The sequence below is a fragment of the Petaurus breviceps genome, unplaced genomic scaffold (genome assembly GCF_028583685.1).
Source record: "Petaurus breviceps papuanus isolate PSGF00001 unplaced genomic scaffold, PetGlider_PUasm1.0 139, whole genome shotgun sequence".
NCBI classification, from domain to species: domain Eukaryota; kingdom Metazoa; phylum Chordata; class Mammalia; order Diprotodontia; family Petauridae; genus Petaurus; species Petaurus breviceps.
Window position 1 is genome coordinate 13,663,745 of NW_027185697.1, and position 15,729 is coordinate 13,679,473.

The 15,729-nt window shown below is 45.9% G+C and overlaps 1 protein-coding gene across 1 annotated transcript in view; it reads left to right on the forward strand.

The window, feature by feature from the left end:
- The window catches only part of R3HCC1 (R3H domain and coiled-coil containing 1), a 30,320-nt gene that overhangs the window by 2,668 nt on the left and 11,923 nt on the right, over positions 1-15,729 (forward strand). The window contains exon 2 of the mRNA XM_069067389.1: positions 14,314-14,331. Within this exon, the coding sequence (XP_068923490.1) occupies positions 14,314-14,331 (18 nt within the window). The remainder of the gene's footprint in view (positions 1-14,313; positions 14,332-15,729) is intronic.

Below are 15,729 nucleotides of genomic sequence, written 5' to 3' on the forward strand. Positions count from 1 at the left end.
GAATCACCAGCCGTCACCATCAGGCTTGACAAGTCTCGGGCCTTGACGAGTTCTTGCTCGCCCACAGCTTGGAGAAATAACTTCCACAGAACCTCTGGTCACCTCCTACTCACCACCACCCCCTTGGCGTGGGCCCCCATTGCCACAATCACCTCCAAACTGCTCTGTCTCTAGCCTCCCCTTCAATCCCACCCTTCCCCAACTCTAAGGTTTGGTTTCAGAACCTGTCGGAGCTTTCCTCCCTGCCTGTCCAGCTTTATGTCACTGCATCACACTGCCCTCTCCATTCTCTGCCTTCTTGTGCCTCTGTGTTCCTTCTTCCTCTCCATCTTGGAATTCCTTCTCAACCAGTCCCCATTCCCTTTCACCCACCTCCATTAAACAAGCTTCGCCCCTCTGTCTGAAGGTGAGACCTTGAGTTTTCTTCTAGTGTTTACTTAATCTCCTTTACCCTCACACCCCATACACTTACTAGTATAGCTTTCATTACCCACACATACACACAATTAGACTGTAAGCATCTGGAGGGCAGGGACTCATCTTCGCATTCCCAGCACCTAGCACAGTATCTTGCTTATCAGGAGCCGAATAAACACTTATCGAACTGAATGTCTTGTCTTCAGAACGAAACCTGAAGGGTAGAAACCCCGTTCTAGCCTTATCACGTAACTCCCACAGCATCAAGCACATAATGGACATCCAGATGCCTGCTGATCAGAAGCTACCAATACCAGCTTTCCTCAAACCCCATGCCTTCATTCCACAGCTTTTCCAAAGCTTGTTCTCCTGAGGCTGTCTCCCCTATGTTTGTCTTTCAGCTAAGATCAACTCCCACCAGTTAAATCATTGTTTGTTAATTGTTTACATTTGAGAAATCTATTAGATGATATAAAACAGGTTTTAAGAAGCCACCCAAATGTGTCATATCATTCTGTAAGATTATTTATAATCAACCATAAAAACCCATTACACGAATGAAGGCCAAACTGTAATTCTTTAAATCTCCCCCAACCACGCATAATAATTTTAAGTGAAGCTAGACAGGGTCCCGACTCAAGGATACCGAGAGACTTTTCGTGTCTCTTCCTGTAGTCTGCATCCTACATTTCTGTACTGGACTTGGACCAAATATGCAAACAGATCCTTGGGTCATTTTTAGTGTTACAAAATTTCTATTTGTGACTGGGGGTAAATGAAAAGTTACTTGGTTAAACCTACCATGATAGGTGAGAGAGCTTATGAAGAAGAGAAAAAAGAAATTATACACTTCCATCTTTTGATTCATTGCTAATTAACAGGTAATTAGGCCCTTCAGCATTAGGATATTTCTATTTTGGGGATATTCTATATGTCGGTAATATTAGATGCCTCTTTTCTGTTCTCCCATTTGTAAGTTTCTGAATTTAATGGGGAAGTTATCTGACTATGGTAGTAGGGTTTCTGTAGGTTTTGTCTTTGCATATCAGAACCAGCTTCATCCAAATTATCCTTGATCAGCAAGCCTTTTTCAAACAAACATTCTCATCTCATCACTTGGTGTCCAACTACCTTGAGCTTTGGCAGTGTTGCTCTGGCCTCATACTTCATACTTCCAATTTCCTCCTTTTCCACAGCCTCATCCAATCTGACGTATGCAAGGACATGTTCAAGTGTCCGTGTCTGGCCAGCTTCAAGTTCCCCTGGACATGGAATCCTTCATTATAATAGGACAAAAGATTGACTGGATCCCACAATTTGCTGTCATTCTGGACCTTTTCTGTCTTGTTGCCTTCTGTGGGCACTTTTTTTTTGTGGGAGAGAACTTCATGAGACTCTGAATGCCCTGACATTGAATTAATAGGGCAAAGATGCCCCCAAAATGAGCCCATGTCCAGTTTCAGCTTCTGGTCCCAGTCCAGGTTCCCAGAACTGGCCCCACCTTCTTGGGCCTGTCTCCTGCTCTTGCTCAGGTCCATTTATGTCCTACCCAACAGCCACATTCTCCATTGGCATACACAGATAGCACATAATCACACTCAAGGGAGTTTTACATATCTGGTGTAAAACCAATGCAGTCACTGGACCCTGAATGCTTGGGCCAGACCCCAGTGGCCCTTTGGAGCCTCCATGGATGGAGCAAGGCTCGGAGTGGGGCTGCTGCCTCTGCAGCTCTGGTCTTGGGGCTCTATTTTACTCATTGGTGAGAGTCCATGATATCTCACCAGCCCCAGACCCAACCATGCTTTTTTGTCTCTGCCACAGAGTATGTATCTCTCTGCCCCTTATCTGGACCCCAGCCCTCTCCAAGAATTGTAATCAGATCAGCACAGTTATTGATTCTGGAAAGGAGTGTGTAAATGAATTGTTTGATTTTTCCACTCACCATGCTTATTTCCCAGACCCAAACGCTTTCCTGGCTATCATTCCCCTATTTGTGTTATTCCGCACCCCACTCCATCCCCATTAGACTATAAGCTTCTTGAGGTGAGGGACTCTTACTTTTGTATTTGTTCCCCCAGTGCTTGGCATAGTGCCTGACACATAAGTATTTTAATCAATCCTTTTTCACTTATTTTACTCACTTTTTTTTTTACCCTTCTGAAGGTCCCAGCAGGTCCACCCTTAGATTAGGAGTATAAAAATGTCAATTATATTGGACTGACTAGGTATAGCAGCAAGCACCCCAGCGTTCCCAGGGTGGCTGCTAGCACAGGTTCTTGGATCTGCTTTGATAAAGGAAAGCAACTCAAAATGGGTTAACAAGCTTACTTTAATCAGTCAGACATATATCGTTTACCTTGTTCAGGGGAAAAGGTCAGCACCCCGAACTTCAAAGTATACAGGCAGAATTATCAAGACAGAAACAGATCAAGTAGACAGATTTCCAAACTGTCCAACCATTACATCCATACCCAGTCAACATCTGGGTTTTTCAAAGTCGGGGGGGGGGGCCCTGGATAACGGCTTCCCAGAATACAGATCAAATCACAGAACACTTCTCAAAGTGAGCCCCCAAAACAAAGCTACACATCAGGGCTTATATAGCCTTCTCCTGCCTCAGAGAATGTAACAACCTTATTGACCCACTGGCCAATCAAAAAGTATCTACTGAAAAACAAGCCTCCCACCCCAGGCTTCAGGTGCACTTTAGCCTAGGGGCAGGGAAGATCTTCCAAATTTCCATTCCCATTACACTAGGAGGAAACAACACCGGCCTTGGGAGTCCTCAGCACTGATCCAATCACAGCTCTCCATGGTTCTGACCCCAATCAGAGCTCTCCATGGTACTGACCCTGATGCTCTAACCTACTTCCTGGCATCCACTGCCCTTGAAGCTTGGCACTGACCCTGATGCTCTAACTTACTTCCTGGCATCCACTGCCCTTGAAGCTTGGCTTAAGTCACTCTTGACAACTCTGCCATCAGTGCTGAAAAGTCATTTCTGCCTTAGCTCCTTGCCATCTGGCTTTGGCCTACAACCCATAACTCTTAGCAAGACGGTCCTTTTCAAGGCCATCGATGATTCTCTTCTAACCAAACTTAAAACATTTTTTAAACAGTCCGAGCCATGAAAACTCCCTGCAGCATTTGATAACTGTTGACTCAGGTGGGGGTTGCAATTGGCCTGGCCTCACCTAGCCATGGATCCTTAGAAGTATCAACAGAAGATCTACCAATATGTGCATAGTGTTTGAAGCCTGAACGGAAAATGAGAAGTTATCTAGTGTAATCCCCAAATCCAGTTTAAGAGATGAGTAAACTAGGCCCAGTAGGTTAACTAACAAGATCAAAGCTCTATTTAATGATGGAACTAGGCCCAGAACTTGGTTCTGCCAAGAGCCAGTCCAGTACACCACCCTTTGCAATATGGCGGGTCTGTCCCTCGGCTCCTGGGATGCTCATTCCACACTCCTACATCTCTCGCCCAGCTTCTCCTCCACAGGATTCTAGATTCTGAACTGGAAAGGGGCATTGTCTAGGAGAGAATGATCATTTCGTCCCGAGACACCTTTTGAGCATGTTTGTGTTATGGTGGAGATTTGAGAGCTAAAGAGCTGCTGAGGTCCTTTCCAGCTCTGAAATCCTGTGATTCTATGCCTTGGAGAAAGGTGCCAACATGGTGGGGAGTCGGGAAGAGGTCTTTGACTTCTCTGCCACGTAGAAGCAATCCAAAAGAGATGCCATCTGGACCAAACTGGGAGACCTTTGCCTTGAGGAAGCTGTTCTTTGATTTCTTTGTCTTATCTGTACCTGGTCAACAGTAACAGATGTTGGGTAAGAGGCAAAGGGGTCTGTGGTGGCAACAGCTGCCTTTATATGTGGCCATGCAGTTGACTAGGTTGTTTCCCTGCAGTATCACTTATCTAAAATGAGATAATTGCTGGGTGAAGAGAGCTCTGCAAACATGGCAGCTATCTATGGAGGTCAGCTAGAGTTATCATGATGATGGCTGATTCTCACCACAATCCCATTATTGGACACGGCTGGGGCTACAGAGAGATCTGTACTGCAGATAATATAAGCCACTTTTTTTTTTAAAGCAATTGGGGTTAAGTAACTTGCTCAATTACACAGCCAGTTATTTCTGGGTGTGGTACTAAGTATCTGAGCCTGGATTTGATCCCCAGGTCATCCCGACATGGTCCGGTGCTCTTACTCGCTGTGCTACCTGGCCGCCCCTATAAGCCACATTTTACAAATAAGGAAACTGAGGGCCCAAGAAGTTGTGACTTCTTGCCCATAGTCACATGACTGTGGTGGCGGGAGTGTTGGCAGCAGGATTGTAAGCCAGGTCTCTCATGCTTCTGAGTTCAGGGCTTTGTTGGGTTTTTTTCTTATTCCATAACCCAGATAGCATTCCAGCGAGTGAGTCTAAAGCTCTTTCAGTACTGAGACAATTGATGAGGGTTCCAAAATGAAGCCATGGCTGACAGATCAGAGCAGGGAACAGGCAGGGGGAGCAGCCAGTGTCCAAAGGGATCCAAGTGGAATGAGGGGCCTGGAGGGGCCAAAACAAGGCAGACAGGAACTAGACCAGTTGTGTATCAATGAGAACCTGGTTTCAAATATCGCCAATTACTATTGGGATGACCTTGGGCAAATCACTTTACTTTTCTGGGCCTCAGTTTCCTCATCTGTAAAATGGGGGGGAGGGGAGTCAGCCTAGATGGTCTCTGAGTTCCCAGCCATAGATTCTATGAAAATGGAACCAGAAGACTGAGAGCTGAAAAGCACCATAGAGAGAGCCTTTTTTTTCAGGCTGTTGGTTTGTTTATTTAAAGATAAAACAGGGGCGGCCAGGTAGCACAGCGAGTAAGAGCACCAGCTCCAGTGTCAGGATGACCTGGGGATCGAATCCCGGGCTCAGACACTTAGCACCCACCCAGAAACACCTGGCCGTGTAACCTTGAGCAAGTTACTTATCCCCAATTGCTTAGGGGAGGCCAGGTGGCTCAGCCAGTCAGAGCACCAGCTCCAGTGTTGGGATGACCTGGGGATTAAATCTGGGCTCAGATACTTAGCACCACACCCAGAAATGACTGGCTGTGTGACCTTGAGCAAGTTACTTAACTGTGATTGCTTTTAAAAAAAAAATAAAGATAAAACAAATGAAACTCATCATCTGATTTTTAAATTAAAAATCTTTAACATGCTACCATAAATTTTAGAAACTAAGGAAATAGTATGGGGTAAAGTGACCAAGTGGAAGTGGGTAGGAGAAGATGGCATCTCAGCCCTAGGGCCAAGGGGGATTCAAGTAAATTTTATATTTGCAGCCAAGTAGGGAGAAAACTCCTGCTAAGTGACCAAAAGGAAGAAGTTCACTTAGAATTGATAAGGAGATGAAGAGACCCAGAGAGGCAGTGAGTGACCTACCTAAGATCACACAGCTAGTGAGTGGCAGAACTAGAACCCAGGCCTCCTGACCCCTAGTCTACTGCTCATACTGACTCCATATTGCTGTATGCTTCTAGGGAGAGAGATTTCACACAGAGAAGAATAGAAAAGAGTGTCTGGGGCAGGCTTCCAATGTTATTGACCCTGCCTCTGGGCTTCCCCACCACCCCAGGCTTAGGCTTGGCTCAGCTAGTCCCTTTCCCAAACTGGTTCTTGAGCAGCAGATTTCTGCATCGCCACCAGATGGCGATGAAATCACCCAGAGGAGAGCTCTGGGGCCCTAGTCTGAGAATCTCCTGCATTTTGCAGAAGGAGGAATCCAGACTTTCCTCCTATGAAAAGAGGAATCTGGTGAGGATTCCATTGGCAGGATGAGTTTAGTCTCAGAAGAAAAAAACCCATGGTGGTCTTTGTTCAGGTTTCCCATCTATACAAATGCCAGTTCTGGAAGGGCAGCATTAATAAAGGAGTTTGATCATTGTGACCCAACAGTTTGGCCCAAAGCAAAACCCAGAGAATGTTGCCTCCCCTCCCTTCCCTGAACCTCCCACCCCTGTCTAGAAGACTGCTTGTCAGCGGGGATAAAGTCAGGAAGCTTCAGGATCAGGAAGACCTGGGTTACCTTCTGTCAATGCTACTTGGGAGGTAAGGAGGTACAGGGCAAAGAACATGGAGCCTGGAGTCAGAATACCTGTGTTCAAATCCCCCCTGGAATTCTGACTAGCTCTGATACAAGTCATCTAAACTAGATTGGCCTTGGTTTGCTCCTCAGGAAAATGAGGGGCTAACTGGCTTTCAAGTTTCCTCCTAGTTCTGTGACCTCTTGATGTCTGCACAAAACTCTCCTAAAACTATCATAGAAGAGTGTTTATACCACAGAGTTCCCCAGAGTTATCCCCTGTGATAAAGTCACAGGTCCAGATGGAGAAAAATCCTAACATAACTCTATATGGAAAACATGTTGCTTTTTGAGGTGGTTGTGGAGGGTGCCATGCTTTTTGCAGAACACTTAAAACTAGCCAGCATGGTGTAGGACTGGTGTGGTCAGGAGAGACTGGAGTTTGAATCTTGCCTCTGACACTAGCTGAGTAATGATAGGCAAGACATTTTACATCTCTTAAGCTCAGTTTCCTCATCTGTAAAATGGGGATAATAGCACCAACAGTATCTACCTCTCTCCCAGAGTTGTTGTGAAGTTCAAAGGAGGAAGTATGTGTAAGGTATTCTAGAAGCATCAGTAACACCCCAGCATAAAATATGGGAATAACGGGTCCTTGACCAGGGATGGAGTGCACCTAATAGAGTCTAGTAAGGATAGGGGTACCAAGACGCAGTGTTACACAGTGGGTAGAGAGCTGGTCTAGGAGTTTGGAAGACTGTACCTTACTTGGGCTTTGTTTCCCTGGGCAAGTCTCTCAGTCTCCCAGTGTCCCAGGCAACTCTGTAAGACTGTACCTTGAGATAAAGTGCCAGTCTTCATTTGTTCATAATCTTGCAAATCTAGGCAAGAAGACTTTTAGTTAGAAAGGAAGTAGGGAAAGAGAATACTGTCCATATATCTTCACCAAGATAGGACACTGTAGAAAGTTACAGTATAGGGAAAAAAAATGGGGGCATGGGCACCTAGAAATTCACAAGAGACAATCCAAGAAAATAGCCAGCAATGAAACCTATGTATGTCATTCAATGCCTATCCACAAATGCACAAAAGGTGGGTAATTAGCAAGGTGAGGGAAGCACAAGGCACAGGGCTAGTGGAGGGACTGAAGTTTGTCCCCCTCAACATACCTCAAATGTTCCTTGCTTAATAAATCTTAGAACAAGGGACCCAGTCATTCACCCTCAACTTCAACCTGAGAGTTCAAATCTAAATACATGAACATTTGGTGTCCCCATCTGCTTAAAAAAATTGAATAGATCAGTGCTTTGCCTAATCTTTCCCCATCTCCCTTTCCTTGTGAGCACCTGGGGATTCCTTGAAAGCTACCCCAGGCTCAAAGCACATTATGGGTCAACATCTTTTCAAAATCTTTCTGCTGTGTCTTCTTTTATTCATTTTGCCAGAGGATACAATAGCTCAAAGCAAAAAAAAAACCAAACAATTAAACAGCCCAAGACAGGAAAGAATTTCTTCCTACATTTAGGGCTACCCTCTCCCACAAATTGTTACCATGCCACCAAGAGGGAGAAGGGACCCAGGAGCATGCCAGACCAAGGAATACATGGTCAGGGCAACTGACATTCCTAAGGGACTGTCCCTCTTCACCCTTCTCTGCCTCTGAGGCTGCTGCTCTGTGCTCTGCAAGTGCCCTGCAGAGCCAAAGATATCTTCCATCAATAAGCAATTTATTAAGCTCCTACAATGTGCTGGGATCCAAGTCCAGAGACTGAAAAATCTCTATTTGTTAAGAGCTTATGTTCAGCTGGGTAAGCAGGAATGCATGTCTATAACACTTCATTTGGACCTTAGAATGACCCTGTGAAGTAAATGATAGTATTAGCTTTCATTTTGCAGGTGGGGGAAACTGAGGCTGAAAGACTTTAGGTGACTTGTCCAGGTTCACATGACTAGTAAGCGCCTAAGGGAGGATTTAAACTCAGATATTCCTGATTGCCCATCTAATGTTCTTTCTGCTACCCCTGGCTTCTTCTGAAGACTCCTTTTTAAATGACCAGGAATTGTGTGCTCCATAATCACAACTCTGTTAAACTCCTGCTTTGGAAGGAGAGGGTTTGTCTTTTGTGACTGAATTATTCTAGTATCTGAGGCAAGGGGGAGTCTAACAGAGTTATGCTCCCATAGCAGGGTGGAAGTACTTTCCTTTGTTCAAAAGGCTTCCTTCTCCACCTAACTCCCTGATTATGTTGGAGGCAGAAACCCAGATCTGAAGGTCAATTGGCAGAGGAGAGGAAGGCTGATGCCCTCCAGTCTCCTGTGGATCACCCTAGGCAGAGTTTGTGACACTTATGGGGCCTCCTCAGTGTCTCTGGCCCTTTAAGATGGGCAGCTAGAACCTGGAGCTGGAGGCAGTTGGTCTCCTATGAGCTGAGTGACAACAGAGGGTTTGATGCTTTGGGGGAGGTGCTGGTCCTTCCCCTGCAGGGAGGCAAGGCAATGAGACAGATGTACACATCCATGAATTCGGACACACAGAGATCAGCTGTAAGCCTGGTAAGTCCAGTCACTCTCTTACAGTCAATTCACTGAATTGCAAAAGACAAAAAACCAAACTGCCTGCCTTCAGAGATCTTACATTCTACTACTGCCTGACATTTTGGTCCCTCCTGCTTCCCTTCCCCACTCTCCCATCTCCCCCACCCCTGTCTCCTCTTCCTCCCTTACCAGTCAGTCACTTTTCTCTTTATTCTCTTCTTTTACCTACGCATCTTCTTTACTAATTCCTGGTTCTCATACTTCCTTCCTGTTCCTGCCCATGTGGTGTGAAAATAGTGGAGAGCCAGGATTTGCCTCTTTCTGAATTTAGCTCATTAGCTATGGACCCTTGGCACTTCTAAGTTCTTTGGGCCTGTTTTCTTCTCTGAAAAAATGAGGTTCAAATAGACGGCTTTGGAGGTCCCTTCTAGCTCTGGAACTGGGCTGTGACTAGACCATCTCTGTCTTCCCCTCCATCCCCTTGACAGAATTCTTTCTTTTCTCCTCCTTCACCCTAGTTTCTAATGAAGAGATAGTCCTGCTCCTCGACAAGGCTAACCCCTCTAATATACTCTTGATTGCATCCCCTCTTATCTTCTTCAGCACATTCCAGCCTTAATCGTCTTCCCATTCTCTAGTCTTCAGTCTCTCCCTATCTACTAGCTCCTTTCTTGCTGCCTATAAACATACCCAAGTCTCAGCCATCCTTAAAAAAAAATGTTCACTACTATTTCTTCAAGATATTATCCTCAATATCTCCTCCTTTTCATAGTCAAACTTGTAGAAAAAGCTGTTTACACTTCTTTTCTCTGCTTCATCCCCTCCCTTCTCAGTGCTCTGCCATCTAATCATCTATTTCATTACTCATCTGAAATTGCTCGTTCCAAAGCTACCATTGATCTTTTAATTCCTAAATCTGATAGGCATTTTTCAAGCTTCCTCACTGATCTCTCTACAGCATTCCATACTGCTGACAATGGTCTCATCTTTCATGACCCTGTACTTTTAGATTTCCCCCTACCTATAGACTACTCCGTCTTCTTTTCATGCCCCCCAATGGTAGGTCTGCTCCAAGGCTCCATCTTGGGCCCTCTCCTCTCTGTACATCCATCCACTTAGTGACATTATTAGCTCCCATGGATTTACTTATCACCTCTATGCAGCTGACTCTCACATCTAGGAACTAGCCCTAACCTCCCTCCTGAGCTCCAGGCCCACGGCAGTGACTGCCTATTCAACACCTCAAACTTGATGTCCTCGGGGCATCTCAGACTTGGGATATCCAAGACTGAACTCACTTCTACTTTGCCCCTGGCCCAATCAAAGCCATCCTTCTCCCAGACTGTTGGGGGCATACCCATTCTTCCAGTTTTCCTACTTGAAGTGGTCATCTCCAGAATTTAGAATCTGGGAACTGGAAGAGACCTTGGGGACTGTGGGGATCACATATAGATGAGGAAACTGAGGGACAGGGAGGAGAAGGGGCTTTTCCAAAGTCCCAGAGGTTGCCAGTGACAGAGGGCAATGACAGAATCATAGGAAATGATCTCAAAGCTCATAACGATGCCTGAGGCTTCTATGGCATTTGAGATTATACAAGGCATTTGATTGCATTGATAGTGAGTGTTACCTCATTTGATCCCCACAGTGACCCTGGGAAGTAGGTGTCATTACTATCACCAAATGAGGAAACTGAGGTAAACATAAGTTAAATGACTTGCCTAGAGTCACACAGCTAGGAAGTGTTTGAGGCAGGATTTGAACTCAGGACTTCCCAGCTCCAGGCCCAGGGTTCTATCACATTAATAATTTAGACCTCTCAGCAATCCCATGAGGGGCAAGTAATATCCCTATTTTTTACTTGAGGAAACTGAGACTCAGCAAGGTTTACCCATGATCCCACAGGGAAAGGAGGAAGCGAATACACATTTATATAGTACCTATGATGTGTCAAGCACTGTACTAAGATTTTGGGTTTTCATTCATTCATTCTTTCATTATTTGCCTCTCTATTCATTACAAATTATAGTCATTTGATCTTCACAACAACCCTGGGAGGAAGGTGCTATTAATATTCTCATTTTATAGATGAGGAAATTGAATCAAAGGTTAAGTGACTTGCCCAGGGTCACACAGCTAGTCAGTGTCTGAAGCCGTATTTAACCTCAAGTCTTCCTGACTCCAGGCCCCAAACTCTATCCACTGGACCACCTAGTTGCTTCTCTTAGACATGCCTAGTGTCCTGGGTGTAAATCTACTTGAACAAGTCTACTACTAATTGTATGACCCTCAATGTCCCCATGTTTTCAGCAGAAGAAGCTACATTTTGACAGTTGGTAGACAAATGCCAGCTGTATTTTCTAAGCTCCTTGAACTTGAGATTTCCTGTCTTGAGTGTTCCATGGAGTCTGGGGGGGCGGTGTGTGGAATGGGAGGAAGGGTAGGGAGAGGAAACTACAAAATCAAAACAGCAACAATGAAAATGCATAACCCCCCCAAACACAGGCAAGGAACAGACATGCCAGGCCCCTTACTGCTGCAGAACTAACGAGAACTGTAGGACTCCAAGCCCCAGCATGCTTGTAAACCCCCCTGCCCCCAAATACAGATCACCATCCTCTTGCTAATAGAATCTTTTGGCCAGAATGGATAAGCCACCAGTCCCCCTACATGAGGCTGCCTCTGTGTTTCTTATATGGCTATGGAAGATTTAGTCAGTCAGCAAACATTCATTACATACCTACTATGTGCCAGGCTAAGTGCTAGGGACACAAAGAAAGGCAAACAATTCTTGCCCTCAGGAAGCTCATATTCTAATAGACAGCATACAAAAAACTCCCAACTATATATACAAGATATAGAGAGAGTAAATGAGAGCTGGTCCCAGAGAGCTGGTACTAGCAGTTGGGGGTCTGGGGAAGAAAGGCCTCCTGTAGAAAGTGGGATTTGAACTAAGTCTTGAAGGGAGCCAGGGGAGCTGGAGGTGGAGACAAGGAGGGAGAGCATTCCAGGCATGGAAGGACAGTCACTGTAAAAGCACAGAGTGGGTAAGATGGAGCTCTGCAAATAGCACACCTCACTTCCTTACTAGTCATGAGAAGGATCGGAGCTACCTTTACTTTTTAGGGTTAGTGCTGTGAGGTTCACCAAGTGCCTGCCTTGAACCTCACATCAATCCTGTGAGGTAGGGACATTCGACAGTCTATCACCCCCATTGTATGAATGGGGAAACTGAGGCACAGAAGGTTTCAGTGATTTGTCCAGATTCACACAGCTAATAATTGTCACAGGTGGGATTAGAAGCTGTCTTCCTGACTAGAGATGCAGCCTTCTGTCTACTATATGACGATACCCCTTTTAGCAAGCAGGTCTTGGAATTGATCACCTTTTCTTTCAAAAAGGGGCTTCAGTAAACCCACCTGAGATCCCTGGCATAGGGAGTGTCAGTTTACTGGAGTCAGGAAGCCTTGAGATGGTGTCCCACCTGGCTGTGTTTGTCTGGACAGGTCACTTCTCCTCAGGGTGCTCAGTGTTCTCATCTGTATAATTAATCCATCATTCAATCAACAAGCATTTAGTAATCCTGATTCTGTGCCAGGCAGATATAAAGACAACAAGGAAATAATCCCTGCCTTCCAGGGGTTTGCATTCTACTAGGAGACACAAAAGAGGGTGATTGCAATCAGTAGCTAATAGGGTTTTTGTAAACATCAAGTTTTAGAAATCACCTAGTCCAACCTCCTCATTTTACAGAGGAGAAAAGAGTGTAGACTCACCCAGTCACAGAGGCAGGAAGTCTGCCTCCAAATCCTTGCTGGTTCTATTATCCTGCCTGTATCTGGCCTTCTGTGAACCTTAAGATGTTATACCAATGTTAGTAGGTCATTACTGAGCTATTATCCCATAAGCAAACAGCTACAAGATTGCAGATGGAATGCCATAGCCATGGTGGACCCCAGCATCCTTTGACACATGGGGTGGCAAAGGGCAGCTAGGTGGTTCAGTGGATAGAGCAAGGAGCCTGGAGTCAGAAAGACTCCTTCTCCCTGCTTTCAAATCTGGCCTCAGACACTTACTAGCTGTGTGACCGTGGGCAAGTCACTTAACCCTGTTTGCCTCATTTTCCTCATCTGTAAAATGAGCTGGAAATGGCAAACCAGCCCAGTATATTTTCTAAGAAAACACCCAATGGGGCTGCAAAGAGTCAGACACAATGGAACAACAAAAACAAGATAGATGGGACCTCAAAGTTGATCGAGACTTATTTTACAGATGAGGAAACTGAGGCTCAAAGAGAAAGTGACTTATCCAGGATTACCCAGCCAGCTCTTAGCAGAGCAAGGTAGCTTTAAACAGGGGAAAGGGCCCTAAGTTTGGAGACAGAAGTCCTGAGTTTGAGCCCCAGAGCCCTTTGGACAATTCACTTGGGCCTCAGTTTCCTGGTCTGTAAAATGTGTTTCTTGGATGAGATAACCTTTGAGGTCCCTTCCAGCTCTGGGTACCTGTGAGTCTATGTACCACAGGTGCAGATGTGTTCTCGATCAGCCTTTTCCCTGTGAGAATGTGTGTCACACTTTCTCCCTAGTTAAGACTTGAAGCTCTTACTTGAGGAGAGATTGTTTGGTTCTGTGACCCCAGTGCTTGGCACATCATTAGACTGTGAGCTCCTGGAGGGCAGGCTTTGCCTTTTGCCTCTTTTTGTAACCCCATTGCTTAGCACAGTACCTGGTAAACAGTAGTCACTTAATAAGTGTTTATTGATTGGTTATCGATTAATAGTTGCTTAAAGATACTTGATTGATTGATTGAATGGAGGGAATATGGATTTGAATCCCGATTTTGTGTGACCTCGGACAAGTCACTTCCCTGCGCCTCAGTTTCCTCAGCTGCAAAATGAGGAGGGGCATTCCTACATCTAAGATCCTATGACATGTTTGGAGTGTTTGCCGAGGGGGGGGTGGGGAGGCGCCTGGAACAGAGCACGGAATTTAGACAGAAGTCAGTTCTGCCTCTTACTGTGGGGCATTGGAGACAGTCCCTTTCCATCCTCGGGGCCTCAGTTTCCTTTTCTGTAAAAAGGAGGGGTTGGATGAGATGCGTTCCCCCCAAGGTCGCGGCCAGCTGTGAACATCTGGACGCGCCTCGTTGCCATACCTCCCCCGGGCCGCGGGGTGGAGCTGCGGCCCCGCCCGGGGATTTGGGTTTTATTTATTTATTTATTTAAGGGCAGGGAGGGGCGAGTCAGGGAGAGGAGGCGGGTCAGAGCCTAGGAGTGACTGCAGCTCCGAGGTCCTGCTGCGGTGAGTGTTCCGGGGACTCGGGGGCAGTTGGGGTGGGGAATGTCGCTCACTGCACAAAGTGCATGGGGTGGGGTGGGGGGTTGTCCGGGAGGCCCCACCCCACCCCCACCTCTCAAGTTCACGTCCTTGCTAAGGGTCGGGGAGGCCCGCAAAGGAGCGATCGCGCCCCGGGAGTGGGGGAGGGGGCGGCGTTGCCTCCGGGTCTGCGTGTTCCTGGCTGGGACCCCAGAGCGCCGGGAGAGCGTGCGCGCAGCTCCTGCCCCCAGCGCCGGCGGGACCCCCGGCTCCCGGCAGCCCCCTCCTCCCGCCTCCCCACTGACCGATCCAGGACCTAGCTCATCCCCTCCCCCTCCCCGGCGGTGTGCTACAATGTAGCCGGGGATGACCTCCCGCGGCTTCCGGCTGGGCTGGGGGTGGGACCCCCAGTTGGGGTGCAGTTCCACCGGGCCATAGATGGAGATCTGATTGCCCAGAGGTCACCCAGTACAACTCTTTACATTTTACAGAGCAAAAGTTCGAACTTAGATAGTCAGCTGCAAAGGACCTAGGGACGTAGGACCTTAGAATCACGTTGCAATAGGATGTAGGGGGTTATAATAGAACATAGAATAGGACGGAGGATATTAGAGCGTAGAACCGCGTAGAATGTTACGGTAGAACGTAGAATGTTACAGTAATAGACTAGGATGTTAGAATAGATCTTAGAATGTTACAATGAATAGAAAGTAGAATGTAAAATGTTGCAACAGAACGAAGACTTACCACAGAGAGGCAGGGAGTTCGAGTACAACTTGTGATGTTAGAGTGATCAGAGCACATTAGGTTAGACTAGAACGGGGAATGTTACTGTGGACAGAATATTAGAATAAAGGGGAATGCCAACAATATCAGTCTCCTAGGTGCTGAAGAAAGGAGTTAACTAGACCTCCTGGAGTCCGGAAGACCTGAGTGGAAATACTGCTTCAGCCACTTTCTAACCATGAGACCCTAGGCAAATCTGTAAAATGGGATCGATTCCTGAGTATACACCTTGCCTGGTTATTGTGAAGACACTATGAGATAATTTTATACATATATATATATATATATATATACACATATATATACATATACACATAAGATCATGCAAAACATTTTTATATTAGCCATGTTGCAAAAGAAAACACATGCAAACACAAACAAGAAACATTTTTTTTTCTTTAAGAAGTGAAAAAAATATACTTCAGTCTGCACTTAGTTCATCAGTTTGGTCTCTGGAGTTGAATAGCATTTTTCATCATGGATCCTTTGGAATTGTCTGGGATCATCATTTTGATTAGAGTAGCTAAGTCTTTCACAATTGATCATTGTTACAATGTTGCTGTTACTGTATTCAGTGATCTCTGGGTTCTGCTCACA